Source organism: Talpa europaea (genome assembly GCF_964194135.1).
Source record: "Talpa europaea genome assembly, chromosome: 9".
Taxonomy (NCBI): Eukaryota; Metazoa; Chordata; class Mammalia; order Eulipotyphla; family Talpidae; genus Talpa; species Talpa europaea.
Window position 1 is genome coordinate 11,331,657 of NC_140076.1, and position 15,225 is coordinate 11,346,881.

At 35.8% G+C, this 15,225-nt stretch overlaps 1 protein-coding gene across 17 annotated transcripts in view; it reads right to left on the bottom strand.

Annotated features, from left to right (window-relative positions):
• The window catches only part of EIF4G3 (eukaryotic translation initiation factor 4 gamma 3), a gene marked incomplete at both ends in the record, with an annotated part of 137,144 nt that extends 123,700 nt beyond the window's left edge, over positions 1–13,444 (bottom strand). For 9 of the 17 annotated variants that reach the window (XM_084241976.1, XM_084241972.1, XM_084241983.1 and 6 more), the window contains one exon: positions 13,400–13,429. In XM_084241976.1, coding sequence (XP_084098102.1) covers positions 13,400–13,429 — 30 coding nt within the window. Of the gene's footprint in view, positions 1–8,428; positions 8,462–11,916; positions 12,031–13,387 lie in introns of all 17 variants that reach the window. The other 8 variants (XM_084241969.1, XM_084241978.1, XM_084241975.1 and 5 more) reach the window with 5 other exon arrangements.
• Positions 13,445–15,225: the final 1,781 nt, after the last annotated feature.

Genomic DNA, 15,225 nt, shown 5'->3' on the forward strand with positions numbered 1-15,225 from the left:
CGGCTGGCAAGGGTCCCACATGGCGCAGCAGACCTCTCCTGTCTCGCCCACTGCCCAGTGTATTTCGTCAGTCTGCCTATTCTGTTCCCCGCTCTGTCTCTGCCTCTGGTGAATCCTCTCACCCTCCCACGCATCTGGTCCATACCCCGGTTCTTGTATAAATAAATAAATAAATAAATAAATAAATAAATAAATAAATAAATAAATAAATAAATAAATAAATAAATAAATCTTTAAAAAAAAAAAAAAACAAAAACACAGTTCTGACATGGCAAAAGTTTCCTTCCATTGCCTCCAATTTTTTTCTCTGTATCATGTACCCTCTAGTCCAAGGTCTATCCCTAAAATCACATCCAAGTCAAGTCCTTTTTCTCCATAAATAACCAACCTCTAAGTTATCTGAAGACTGACATCATTGACAACTTTCACTGCCTATTTTAGTTTTAAGCCAACCACCACCAGTACCCCACCCTCATCCTTCCAATCAAGATTGATCCTGGGCCTCACAATTTGCTCCCAATGTTCAAAGTCTCACTAAATAGAGAAACAAACATAAGAAACAGGTGGGGTGGGCTGCAGAATATACTGATACTCAATAAATATGTGAATGAAAGATAATATATCTTTCCTATTCTGGTCAACTATGCTTCCATTAATGAAGCAAGAATCATCAAAGCTCTTTGGTCAACAACAATCTATTACTGATTAGTACTGAGTTGTATTCCTCTAAAACCCTTGAATCTTCTTCATATATAGCTGGTAATAAATCATACTCTTCATTCCTGTGTGCCTTCTTATGGTTGTGTTTTGATGCACATATAAGGAGGCTTATATTTAGTTTCTTTGAAAATTTATCTGGTTAATTTCAACCCATCATTTCAGATTGTACAGATTCTTTTGAATTCTGAATGTATTATGCATTGTCAAAACTACATGACAACCATCAGTAAATTTAAGGCATGTCATTATTCCAAATCACTGACTGAAAAAAAAAAAATGCTAATAAGGGTTAGGTAGAGAAGATGTACAAAACTGATTTCAATCTGTGTTAATAAGACTGGTTTTACAATGTCTACTAATATACAATGAGGATAGTAAAGGAAGGTAAGGTTTACTCTGGGCAGCTCCAAAGAGCTAGGATACATCTGCAATACTGGTTGAATTTAGGGTACTCATGAGTGCTGATTTTCATAAACACTTTTGAAGTCTGAAGGAAAATATTACCTCTTGGAAAATCCTTTTAAAGATGCAATAATTTATAACACTATCCAAAGTTTTCTTGTCAATAACAAAGTAAAAAAATATTTGGTACTTTTGTATCAAATGTTGGTACTATAATGTTGGTACTATAATGTATCAGTTTTCATGATTTTGCTCTCTGAAATCATCAAAAAAGATATCTCTAAAAACTTATGATAATCAAAAATTCTTTGAAAATCACTTAACTCATTTTTAGCAACTCATTTTGAAAATCCTATGCAAGCACAGCAGTTCCTCCCATATTGGAAAAAAGAACTACTTACTCACTTAAAAACCATTTAAGAATATACTTCTAAAAAACACTTCTTTTTTGCAGATATAATTAAGCCTAATGGAGGAGTACAGAGTAAAATTCACAAAAACAAATGCAATTATATTTAGAAAGTCTTTAAGTACTTGAGTAAAATGATAGTACTATGACTTTCTGACAAGTTACAGAGGGGCAGGCCCTAAAGAGTCCACATAATGGGATATTATTCAAGTATCACTTTGACATTCTGCTCACTTACAATAATTTATGTTAAAGGTTGTTACATTCTAAATTCTTTCTGTATTATCCTGCATGTGACCAATATCACATAGTTTAGGTTTACTATAAAATAGGAGATGTGAGTCCTAGAGTTGAATTATCTAATGGTAGTGGTAGCCACTAGCCATATATGGTTACTTAAATCAAAAGTAAAATTTTATTAAAAATTCAGTTCTTCAAGGGCTTCCCTGGTGACGCAGGGTTTAGGATGCAACCTACAAAGCAATCTGCAGCCACTGCAGCATGAGTTCGATTCCTTGGCCAGCCAGGGAGCAACCCACATGGCTCAGAAGATCTCTCCTGACTCTCCCTCTGCTCCCCTCAGCCGTGTACCTCAGTCAGTCTGCCTGTTCTGTTCCCCACTCTGTCTCTGGTGAATTCTCTCACCCCCTGCACCTCTGGCCTGCCCCCCAGTTCTTGTATACATAAATAAATCTTTAAAAAAATTCAGTTCTTCAACCATATTGCACATTTCAAGTGCTCAACAGTCACACATGGCTAGTAGCTACAGTAGTGAACAGTACAGATACAGAACATTTTCATCATCACAGAAAATTCTATCACATAGTCCAATGCTAGAGGATTATGTCAGGTGGAGGAAAGAAACCCCTAAGGAGTCTGTCAAGAACAAGAAGGCGTTCTGTCAGATCAAACTGTAGAGTCTGAGAAATGAATGTCCTTGTAGAATACTTCATTCTTAGGTTTAAAAAAAAAAAAGAGTGCCTCTCCGGTGGCTCAGCAGTTGAGCGCTGGACTGCGAAGCTGCCCGCAGCCTCTGCAGCGCAGGTTCTATCCCTGGCTGCCGGGCGAGAGTCCCACATGGTGCGCAGACCTCTCCTGCCGCCTGCTGCTCCCCTCAGCAGTGTACTTCCGTCCTTCTGCCTGCTGCTCCCTGCTCTGGCTCTGGTGAATTCTCTCACCCTCCTGCGCTTCTGACTGTACCCGTGCTTGTATGAATAAATAAAATAAATAAATCTAAAAAAAAAAAAAAAAGAGCTTGGGAAAATGGGAAAGGCAGGCCGCCTCACTAAAGGAAACTGTCACGTAGCAAGGCCATGTTATGAGCCATACACTATGAGATGCAGGTACTTTAGTCTTCACAATACCCTTAGGAAATAGGTATTGTTATTTTAACACTTCATATTATACAATTTATGACCATATTTTACACATTTCACAGAGAAGAACACTGAGACCCAAGGTTAGTTTATAATAAAGCTGAGAGTGAATCCCAGCTGTGAACTCCAATTCTGTACTTTTTTCACCATCTCTGTTACAACCCTACAACAGCCATCACTAACTTACATTAAGCTCTGAAAACTCTAAGAGTTCTGAACATAAGACTTCATAAATGCTCAATCTGATTTCCTACCCAAAGCCATTAAAACTCTGATGTGCTATGTCTGTCTCCAGAGACAAACTACAAGCCTTAATTTATTTTATTCTCTAAATCTAAGAAACAGCCTAGAGCAAAACAAATATATCCCAAACAATGAACTAGGACTTCAATGTAATAGCACAATTTTTTAGTACAGAAATCTTTAGGAATCACATTGAGGTGAAGGGATGGAAATCAACAAAAAAAGTCAGCTTTTTTTTCTTTGTTTTTCAAAAGGAAATAAACTACAACAGGAAAACATGTGCAGTTTCAATGCTTGCTACCAGATAACATATCTTATGGCCAAACACTGCTACATTTTATGAAACTTATCGTTGTTTTCGCTACATTCAGTTGCTTTGAGTTTTATTCAGTTTTTGGGAATACTATGTTAACAGAAACATATATCAATACACTATAAAATGGTTTTGTTCTATTAACACTTTTAAATACAAATTTCCTAGTCCTTCCTATCATGCAAAGGCTACTCAAGTCTCAGTATATAACCAGCATTTGACCTCTCTTATGAAATCCAAAAGTCAAAAATAAAGTTAGGAACATAAGTAACTTTAAACCACAACTACACAAATTTAAAGGACCAAAGAGATGAAATTAGTAATACAAGCCAGAATCTACATTATACCAAGTGACTTGTTTTAATTCTGAGAGAATATATTCAATTATTACAGTTCTAATTACCTGTGGAATTTAAGCATCAAGAATAAAATTAGTTGACATATTTTTAAAGCCAAGGATGTTGTCATATGAAATTTTTTAGGACATATTTTTAAAGACAAGGATGTTTTTTATGTATTTTTTTTTAATTTTTATTTATTTTTGCATAGAAGAGCTGGGGTGTAGGCCAGAGGTACAGGGGTGAGAGAATTCACCAGAGACAGAGTGGGGAGCAGAACAGGGGAAGAGACAGGCGAGGTCTGCTGCACCATATGTGGGTAAGCTCCCTGGACGGGGATCAAACTTAGACCATCATGGTGATAACACTGAGACTTAACCCCTGGACCACCAAGGAGACCCATGTTTGTTTTTCATATGAAATTATTTAGGAATTCTTTTGCCTTTGAAGAAGTTTATTCAAATCTAAAGCTAATGCAAAAAAAGAATAGAATATCCCTATTAATCTAAGAAAACACCTACAAAAGCAAAAACAATTGGTACCGGGAAGAAGATATGGCTAATATAATTCTTATTGGAGCATGGTACCCCTAACTTCAGAGACAGAATCCTAGCTGTCCACACATAAAGACCACATAGCAAAAAAAAAGTAATTCCAAGAAATACATGCTATAACAATTACTTGGTTCTACTAAACTGAAAATGTTTACTATCCAAATCTTGTTTTCATTTCAATTCAGATAACTTCATTTTATACAGAAGAAAAAAATGTAGATTACTAACTTAGACAATGGTGTTCTCTTTTCGTAAGTAATTACTTTCAAATAGTTTACCTATATATTTAATTTTTTTCCTTGCAATATTTACAGAATGAATTATTACCGGGCAGCCACAAAAATTATATATTTGCTATTGGTCTTCAGAAATAACAATCAAAGGAAAATTCCACATCAAATTATTTTACATAAAAATGAGAGCAAGACATGAAAGGATATGTGATCAGAAAGGTACCAAATGATGATCAATGCAATAAGGAGAAATGAGAAATCTGTTCACCAATTCTAATTATTCAAAACTAGTTCTAACCCTTAATTTAATTCTTTCTGTCCTAAGCAAATAGTCATAGATGAAAAGGCCTTTTGTGCCTTCAATTCAACTTTAAGTCTTAAACACACAAACCAAAAATATCACAGGAAAAAGCAGCTTTCCCTTTTAAAATATATTCTCTGTATATGACTCAATGTTTATTTTTTACCATATTGGTTTCATTATGCAAGTCTCTACGTCCTGTTTATATTATGAGCATCTCCTTCTCCATGTATCTCTCAAGTTTTAGATCTCTGTCTGACTTTTAGAGCTGGGAAGATTCTGTCATGTACAGACTTCAGTCACATTCTCAAAAAGGAATTGGTATCTGGCCTCCATGCTGACGCAAGGTGTTAAACACAGCACTATGAAGCAATCCGTAGCCTCTGGAGCACAAGTTCAATACCCAGCAAGCCTGGGAGCTACCCACATGGAACGGCAGGCCTCTCCTGACTCGCCCACTGCTCCCCTCAACAGTGTATTTCACTCAGTCTGCCTGTTCCGGTCCCCACTCTGTCTCTGGTGAATCCTCTCAACCCTCCCCAACACCTCTGGCCTGTACCCCAGCTCTTGTACGCAATAAATGGATAAAACTTTAAAAAAAAAAAAAAAGGAATTGGTATCACCTCCAAAGAGGGTACATGGAAATACATTCATGGGGCCTCCCCTGGTGGCACAGCAGTTGAGTGCTGGGCTGCGAAGCTGCCCAGCTGCCCACAGCCTCTGTAGCGCCGGTTTGATACCTGGCCGCCAGCTAGGGTCCCACATGGCATGACAGACCTCTCCTGCCGCACCTGCTGCTCCCCTCAGCAGTGTATTTCGTCACTCTGCCTGTTCTGTTCCCCGCTCTGGCTCTGGTGAATTCTCTCACCCTCCTCTGCTTCTGGCTGTACCCAGTGCTTGTATAAATAATAAAATCTTAAAAAAAAAAAAAAGAAGAAGAAGAAATACATGCGTGAAGGTTTTTTTTTTTTTCCCCCACTTTGTTTTATCTTTTAATTATCACTGGGGGAATTCTATTGGCATTTAGAGACCAAATGTTGCTGAATGAACTACAATTATATGGCAGTTTTTCATAACTGGATAGCTCATCCACTATACCAATACCAATTCCTGCGTTACCAACCTAATTGGTCCCTACATCCATACCCACAGGATACTAAACTCTAGGTTCCTAACAACTACTCCTTCTAACACCACAACACTGGTTCAGCAACCTCCCCATCAGCAGTGCTACTTCAACCCCTCCTCCTCTATTTACGGTTCTTCAAGGTTAACAACCGCTGCTACCTAAGCCAAGAGTATATATTTCCTTACTCACTGACTCTCTGTGGCATAATGAAAAGAATTTAATTAGTACTTAAAAAGAAACAGTGCCAGCATAAAAAACAGCCAGCTACCAAGAGTGCATGAAATTTGAATCTGCCAATACATCAATGTGTCATATATTACTACACTTGAAAAATGGGTAGGACTGAAATCACTTTTTCACAAAGATTCTTTGAAGATTCCCTTGGTTGTTGGAATTAAGGAAAAATGAAATCACAAGTCCTTATGCACGAAAGAAAGTTTGGAAAAAATATTTTCCCAAAGTTGACTATTGATAAGTGCTAAAATCTAACATCCCTATATGAGTACCACTGCTACTGAACCTTCGCAGAAAGACTTAGCCTTACAGGAAATCTATTTTTCTGAACCAACAGTTTCTTTCTACTCTGCTTCTTGAGTGGTGATCCCGAGTCTCGAGAATAAATGATGTGATATGTGTGTTAAATTTAAGCCTGCCCTCTATGGCACTTGACCAATATATATATATATATATATATATATATATATATATATATATATATATATAAATCAACCTTTTAACTTAAGGGATTTTTTTTTTAATTAATAGTAGAAATCTTGCATCCTAGATTCTTAGTATCTGCCAATCAGGAATATGTATTGGTATATATATTTTCCTTAATTCCAAAATGTGTAGGCATTTTATTTATCTCATTTATACTTCACATCAGTCCTGAGATGGACATTAATACTGTTGCCATTTTACAAATAAGAAAACAGAGGCTGAAAGTAGTAAACAGCTGACCCACAAACACTGTTCAAAAGAAAAAGCCTAGTTGATGTTAAAGTCCAAGATCTGAAAGTACTTTACTCTCTCTCTTAAGACTAAAAATATACATGAGCTGGATTTCTTCATCAAATCCAAACGCCATCCACTTCATATAATAATCTCTGAAGTCTCACACAAAAGTTTGCTTGATTGTAAAGACTTTATTTTGAGAAACAGAGCTTGTATTCAGTCACTCTTGGACAAGGAAAGCTTTGAATTAACACTATCCAATTACTCTGTAAGAAAAATTCTAAATATGATACTACAGGTAAAAACTGGTACCATTTTTTTTTTCCATTTTTATCAACCCTATGCTGCATAACAACATTAAAAACAGCTACCACTTACTCATTGCTTCCTTTGCATCAGATAACTTACATATATTATTTCTAGTGTAAAAAATATTTATCCTCTGGGCCTCCCCTGGTGGCGTAGAGGTTGAGCGCTGGGCTGCGAGGCTGCCCGCAGCCTCTGCAGCACTGGTTCGTTCCCTGGCCGCCAGCGAGGGTCCCACCAAAAAAAAAAAAAATATATATATATATATATATATATATATATTTTTATCCCCATTTCACACATAAAGAAATGAAGATCAACTAAATTCAACTCAGTTACACAGAAGAGCCGGAGATACAAACCTAGATCTGTCAGATTCTAAAATCTATGCTCTTTCTTCTTTGGCAAGGTAAAATGTTTCAAAACATTTCATAAGAAGTTATTTGGGGGGGAAAAGCCTGCAACTCTTTTTCTTTCACCCAAACCAGTCCCCCTAGTATGTATATTCCTGCAAATAAACTGTGTTGGCATAAACATTGAAAAATCTTTAATTTATGTAATTACTTCATTTCAAAAACCTAATAGGCTAAAAGTATTAAAATTAAATAAGGTATCCATTTTTCTGCATATCCTATGAATAAAGATAATTCTAAGAAGCAAATGAATGTACACTATTGATAATAAATTTTTTTGTAAGGCTAAATTAGTAACTGAGATTAACGTTAAAACTAACGTTATTTTATACACATCAATACAAGTTACATCAGAGTGTTAACAAAAAACCCTTAGAATGTTGCCTGCTCCATTCGGTGAAATTTAAACTTAACACAGAAATCCATAAAATCTGTGAGGGCTTAATACATCTAGAATTTTTTTAAGGTTCTCTAAATTCAAAGCAATTATTTTTTGGAAAGGAGAAAAGCTGTATTATTTTTAAACTGTGCCATAACCAGAAGCAAATGGCCTTATTAATAAGAAAAATGCAGTCAAATCAGTGAAGGACAAAAAACTGAATTTTATCTGACTGAAGTTACTCTTGAAGAGAGTAGTCTGAGCGCTTCAAGGGAATGGCAGCATTCTAAGAGTCAACAGCCACTAAAGGCCCCACCTATTAGTTAAGGATGATAGTGAAGGGGCAAGGGTACAGTACCTGATGATGGGCAGGTCGAGGCCCCGCTGCAAACTGAGAAAAGGAGGGAAAACAAACACAAAAGGAAAGGCACAAAGAGTCAGAAACACCACAACAAAAACCAAAATGTCACACAATATGTCAAAAGGGGGGGGAAAAAAAACCCACAAGAAAAAATAAAACAAAACACAAACAGTCGTAGCTTTGCTGCAGGACAGTGACAGACAGGTACTAAGATTCAACAGGTTAACACCACTACCAGGAACAGTTTGCATTCATCAGCTGGGAGAGAAACAGCTAAGCTGTTAGGCACATAAGGTGCTTTTCTCTGATAAGAATTTTTTTAAAAAAGCAAAACCTAAAATAAAGCAAAAGTAAGTCTGAAACACTAAGTGGTTATATTAAGACAAATGTAAGAAGTCAAGTATGTTTATGCAACTGATAAAGCTGGAGGGAATGAGAAATGCTTTTACATCACAAGAAATAGCCAGGAGGTAATTATAATATCCAAGAGGAAATAAGGGATATAAGAGAACTGATTTTAAACTTCCTTAGTTAAATGGGATATCTCACACATGAAAGTTAGTTTCAACATCTTCCTTTATTTATTGGATTTAAAGACTATAATTATTTACAAATATAATTATATATTTATGAATATATGTATGTACGTATATGTATGTTTAAAATGCAGTTAACTAGCAAAGTTTAATACAAAGCATGTCAAAGCAAACTTCGTAAATGAAGTAAATTTGAAAATCACTTTTTACATGACTAATCAAAGCTCAATCAGATCAAGCTCAAGAAGAAAAAAAGAGTGAAAGTCAAATCCCTGAATTACTATTTATACACACTGTACATATGTACCTATTGTTATGTGATACTGAGAAGCAAAAGAAAACAACTCCTTAGCAAAGTCAGAGTACTTGAAAGAAAATATTAAATATTCCAATTTATTTTCCCTGAGAATGGAAGAAAAAGCTTTTTCACCCGTAAAATTTTAAATACTAAACCTCTAAGATCAAATAATCTTTCATGAGAGCAAAATTTGGCTTCCAATGTGAGTTTGCTAAAAAAGGACTGAGAAAAATATTTGGGCACATAGTATCATGTACTAATACACTAACTATTGTAATGTTAACCATCCTCTTTAATACTGAAAAGAAACTAATCAGAAAATGTTTTTGAATGCAAACCATACAGAATTTTCTTAATACATTTAAGGAGATATATATATATATATACACACACATATATATATAATATTCAATAGATTTATTTCCTACAGAGCTTTTCTTTGTCAGCAAATCACTAGAGATGAAGAATAAGAATAAGAAACAAATCCTGGTACTTAGAATTAAAGTGGCGTGCAAAAGTATTTTCAACAGATTTGAAATTATTTTCCCAAATGCTATTATATCATATAAAAAATTGTCAACAAATTGCAGTGGACCACAATGTAGGAGAGAGCTGAACAAAGCTCTATCAAGAATTCACCTTAGAAACTAAAATGTCATCTACTCTTCCAATAATGAAGTGTCTTAACACACTGAAGTTATTTCGCGTGACTTAACGAGCACTAGACAATTTGTTTGGCTAGGGCATGTGAGGTCAGCCATTATATTTTGCTAACCACTGTGAAATAGTTTTTTAGAATATGATAATGGCAACTATAGTTCTTGTAGAAAGTTTTCTCTGCAAAGAAACTGAGGTCTTATATTTTCAGTTTTCCAATTATGAAAAGTAAACAGATCATACCTCTACTATGGACATCAAGTTTCAAGAATAGGCAATACCACCCATGTGGTATGAAAGGAGGGGGTGGAAGTGAGATGTTTCTTCATGACACTTTTGAAGAAAATGGGAGAGAAGGGCCACATTAAAATAATTAACCTGAGTGCAGTAGTACCTGTCTTATCACTGTTCCACAGAAAGGTCCCATTTCTAAGGCTCTAAAATAAAAACTGAAATTTTATATATTTGGAATGCTCCAGTTAAAAAAACTTTCTATGAGCAAGAGTACCTTATAAAATTATACATGTATTAAAAAATAACATTACAACTTAAGTTAGTGAGAAAATACCCTAGTCTATTTTGCACTAGTCACCATTGGCTATTGAGTTTTTCATTTGGAATGACAATAGTCTTAATTCTACTGGGTAACTGTAAGCAACAGAACAAACTGTAGTCGCTGCTGGCTCATATTAAAAATAGAAACTTTTGTTTCCTTTCTTTTTCTTTCTTTTTTTTTTTTTTTTTTTTGAGGAGTCTTTAAGATGGTGAGGACTATAGGTATAAAAGGGAAGCAGCCTTCTATGAACTTGGATCCAAAGTTAATGCCACCCACCCACTCTTTCACTCTCTCTTCTGTGCACAATTGGTAACTGGGCATGGTCAACATAACATTGATGCATCTTTGGCACTTGACACCACAAAATATAAAAATAACCAATGGTTACAGGTTATAGCAAAAATCAAACTGTCCCCCTCTCTCAATTAAACATTCAACAGCTTTACTATTTTGAAGACTGTACGTAACTAGACAATGGAACAGATAGGTAGCTTATCAGTATTTTTGTTTTATAAGCAGAAATTTCAATAATGTAAGTTTAAAATAGATTTAAATATGGCCAGAGAGATAACCTGAAGGAGGGAGGGGAGTCACTTGAAGCCAGTTGGATTGCAAAGGCAGCTGTCCAGGGAAGAACAGAAAAGCCTAAACTGTGCAATTGCCAATGGCCCATTAATGCAGAAATAGAATGGAGTAAGCTTTAGCTGCTCTATGAAGCCTGGAAAGGGTCCCTTCCTCGTTGCAACAGCTTACCTCTCCTCACCAGTTGAGATAGCTGTGGGATGGATGAGACTAGACTATGGTAACTTGGGATGTAAAAGAAAATGCAATCCTGCCAAATTTCTATCCCAACTTCTCCCTCCCAGCACCAGCACAAATGAAATAAAGAAAATCAGGCCCAAAACAATAAGCAAGAATAGTGTGAGGTCTTCTAGTCTTGCACTTGTTTTGGGGTATGTAATGGAATGTTATATGTACGTGTTTTAGTAATGGGGGTGGCAATGGTCACTAGCAGAGCGGATGGCAAAAATTGCATGGAAGATAGTATCTGAAGAGTTTATGACCACAGAAAAATGGCTGACAACTACAATTTCCCCCTTCATAATCAATTATAAAATGGAAAGGGGGGAAAAGTAGCCTTGAAATGTATTCTTTTTTAAATCAAATTTATCTGAAAGGGATATCCCACTTCAAGTTTAAAATAAAGAAGAGTCTAAACCCCAAATTATTCCTGTCTATTTCCCAATAGAGAAGACCCACCCAATTTGTTATTCTTTTCCCCGCTATGCCTGGCAGAAACTGCCATGCGAGGTTAGACTTCTAGAGAGGAGGCAATCAACGCCTTTCTGTTCATCAGCCAAAAAATGGATGTGGTCAAAAATAATGAGTGCCAGAGGCACCACTGCCTGCAAGAAGTACAGTTTGTTATATTGCTTACAATGCAGTATTTTATCCAGCCTCTTCCAGCCAAGGACCTGTAAACGGGAGTCTGTTCCAAAACCTTCCTCCTCTTCCAGTTGTCTGTGCAATGTATTGGCACTGTTCTGCTGGGCTGTCAAAAAAACTGGTTTAGAGATGCAGCTCTTCAGTCAGGTTTTGCGCCAGTTCTAACCATGTAAATTTAATTTTTTTTCTTTTTTAATCATTATAAAGGGTGGGGGAAAGGGCCAAAGAATTGTTTGCAATAAGAGCTTACCATAATATTCCATGTTTAATGATTAGAACTGGGACCTATCTAAATTAACCAGGTGAGATCTCAGGCCCACTCCAAGTAGTCAAGTGTCCACATCCCCAAACCACTCTCAGAACAAAACTTGCATCAGACATCTTGTTGACCATTTCAGCAAAAAAAGAGACAAGCAAACAGGCAACTAGGACCAAAGTCCCACCTCTTTAGAATGGTTCCTCCACCCCCTGGGGAGAACCAGGATCTAGGAACAGGTATTGGAGAAAAGGGCAACAGGGAAAAGGAAGACAGGAAGAGGGTAAGAAAGAGATTACATTTCGGTGCAATCTATGCTTTCCTAGTTCTTTGAGCAATTCTTTCATACATTTGTAAATTCATGCATAAAAACAAATGAATAGGAACTAATGCAATGAAATATTCCTGAACTACAGGCAAAAAAAGCAGAGGTGGGAAACAAAAAGAAGATCCCTGTTTTCTGCGGAAAACACAGAACTGAGCTACAAGTAAGGATGTGAGATGTTACAGAAGCACCTTCTAGCCAAAGCTAATCATGCAAGGCAGGAAGCGACGTACTAAGGATGGACAGCTAAAGCCACTGCACACTTTTGTGAAACAGAAGGATGAACCTTGAGTAAGTTCTCAATTTTTGCAGTACTTATTGCAATCCATGTAAAGGATGAACAAAGAGAATAACAGCATTTACATTTGCTTTACAATTCATTTAGCATCTGAAAAAATGAATACACCATTTGGTGCATGTCATGCATACAGCCACACTATCAAATGGTAAGAGTTGATCTAGTGACACAGATTCAGAAATCTTCCCAAACCACTGGAATTCAAGAATCTAATTAATGAAATTTAATTTTAAAATATTGTGCTTTAATCTCCTGAATTTTGAACAGTACAACTAACAGATTGAAAGATAAAATGAAGTGAATCTGAATACAACCAGAATGTTTAAAAATTTTTATCATGTCATAGAAAAGCAAAGAAGATAAAAGTCTCCGCTTCTTCTTTTTCTTAATAAATTTAAATTATTCCTATAGGGAAGGTCTGAAAATGCAATGCTAACCAATAATATTAGAAATAATAAATAATAATAATTAATAATAAATCATCTTTGAAACAAATTTCCAATATTAAGTGAAAATACTAATCAAAGGAATCTAAGCTACCAGACACACATACTTAAGTGAAGAATATTATCTAAGACAAGCGTCTGCTTACTTACCGGAGAACGGGTCTGAGGTTGTGAATTCATTGTCTGAGGGGCTTGAGGGTATACCAATGTGGTTGGACCTGCATTCTGTCCAGAGGGATAAGGGGTCTGCCAAAGAATTGCAAAAACAATAAAATTTTTTGAACAAATTTGGCATGATAATTCAAATATATAATGCTAAAAAAGTCTATAAGTGTTTATTAATGTAACTTGTATTTCTGCTTTTTAAAACTTATCTTTATCAGAATATCCAGCAATTCAAAATTAGTGCAACATTTTTTAGAGGTTACCTTAAATCTCCTAATAAGGAGACATCTGCAATCCAATATCTATGTGCAATTATTTAATATCAGGAGTGCAAGGAGCCCACACTGCAAATTCATCTGTTTCTGAAACAGACAGCCAAAGCCACAAATAAAATCAAACACAGTTGAGGGAACTTATTATTGCCACAGTAAGTTTTCAAAAGCACTTAAAAGTAAAGGGAGCTGTTAATTCTCTCACCCTCCCGCGCTTCTGACTGTACCCAGTGCTTGTATAAATAAATAAACAATTTAAAAAAAAAAAAAAAGTAAAGGGAGCTGTTGACAAAGAAATCCCAGAGGCACACCAAGCAGTTCATTCATTTACCTGACATATTGTTACTGTTCTTTCTTTCTGCTTATACCATAACTCTTTTACAGGAACCCCATAAAAAATCACACTCAGGGCATCCCCTGGTGGCGCAGCAGTTGAGCGCTGGGCTGCGAAGCTGCCTGCAGCCTCTGCAGCGCCAGTTCGATCCCCGGGCACTGGCGAGGGTCCCACTTGGTGCAAGACAGACCTCTCCTGTCTCGCCCGCTGCTCCCCTCAGCAGTGTATTTCGTCACTCTGCCTGTTCTGCTCCCCGCTCTGGCTCTGGTAAATTCTCTCACCCTCCCTCACTTCTGACTGTACCCAGTGCTTGTATAAATAAATAAATAAATATTTTTTTAAAAAATTTTTAAAAAAAATCTACACTCAGTAAGAATTTGGATACAATCTTGAAAAATGGTGATATTATATAATATATATTAACTTACCCTAAGTTTTCTGAAAATAAAAAGTGTGATCTTTTCACTATTTATCCATGTAAAAGACTAATAGATATATTAGCGATTTCAGAAAACAGAAATACTGGAAACATTTAAACTGAAATACTAACAAGAGCAATTGACACAGAATCTTACGACATGGATTCAAATCTTAACAACTATTACTTTCTACTGTAAAGTTAGGCAAGTAATTTATCTTTCCCATAAATGTAAGAACAAACAACATACCTACCTTACATGGCAGCTGCTAAGGTTAAATGTGATAAAGTCAAGTACTATGCAATCGTCTTTAGTTACCATATTGTTATCAATTTTAAAACAAAGAAAACAAGAATCCGGAAACTTAGGTATCTTACCTAAAGTAACCAAGCAAATGATATGTCTAAAAAATATTTTAACTTTCCCTTGAAAAAATATTTCTACAAGTTTTGGCACCTGTTGATGATCTAGTGAGAGTTCAGCAGTGGATTACAAATTTACAGCAAATGTCTGAAAAAACTGTTCATAACTTTCAAATAATGAAAACAAAATTAATGAAAGGAAATAATGGTTTTATATTATACACAGAGGATATTTTGCAATCTTGAAACATGATAATCTATATTAGCCATTTTTATAACTCACACTAAGGTTCTATATCAGGTTGATTTCTTTTTCCCACTAGTTCTACTAAATCAGGCAGTAAATTGAAATACAGGGCAAGTATCTCACATGTATAATTCAGGTGATAACTGGGTCAAATGTGACCCCAAAAATCTTACAGAA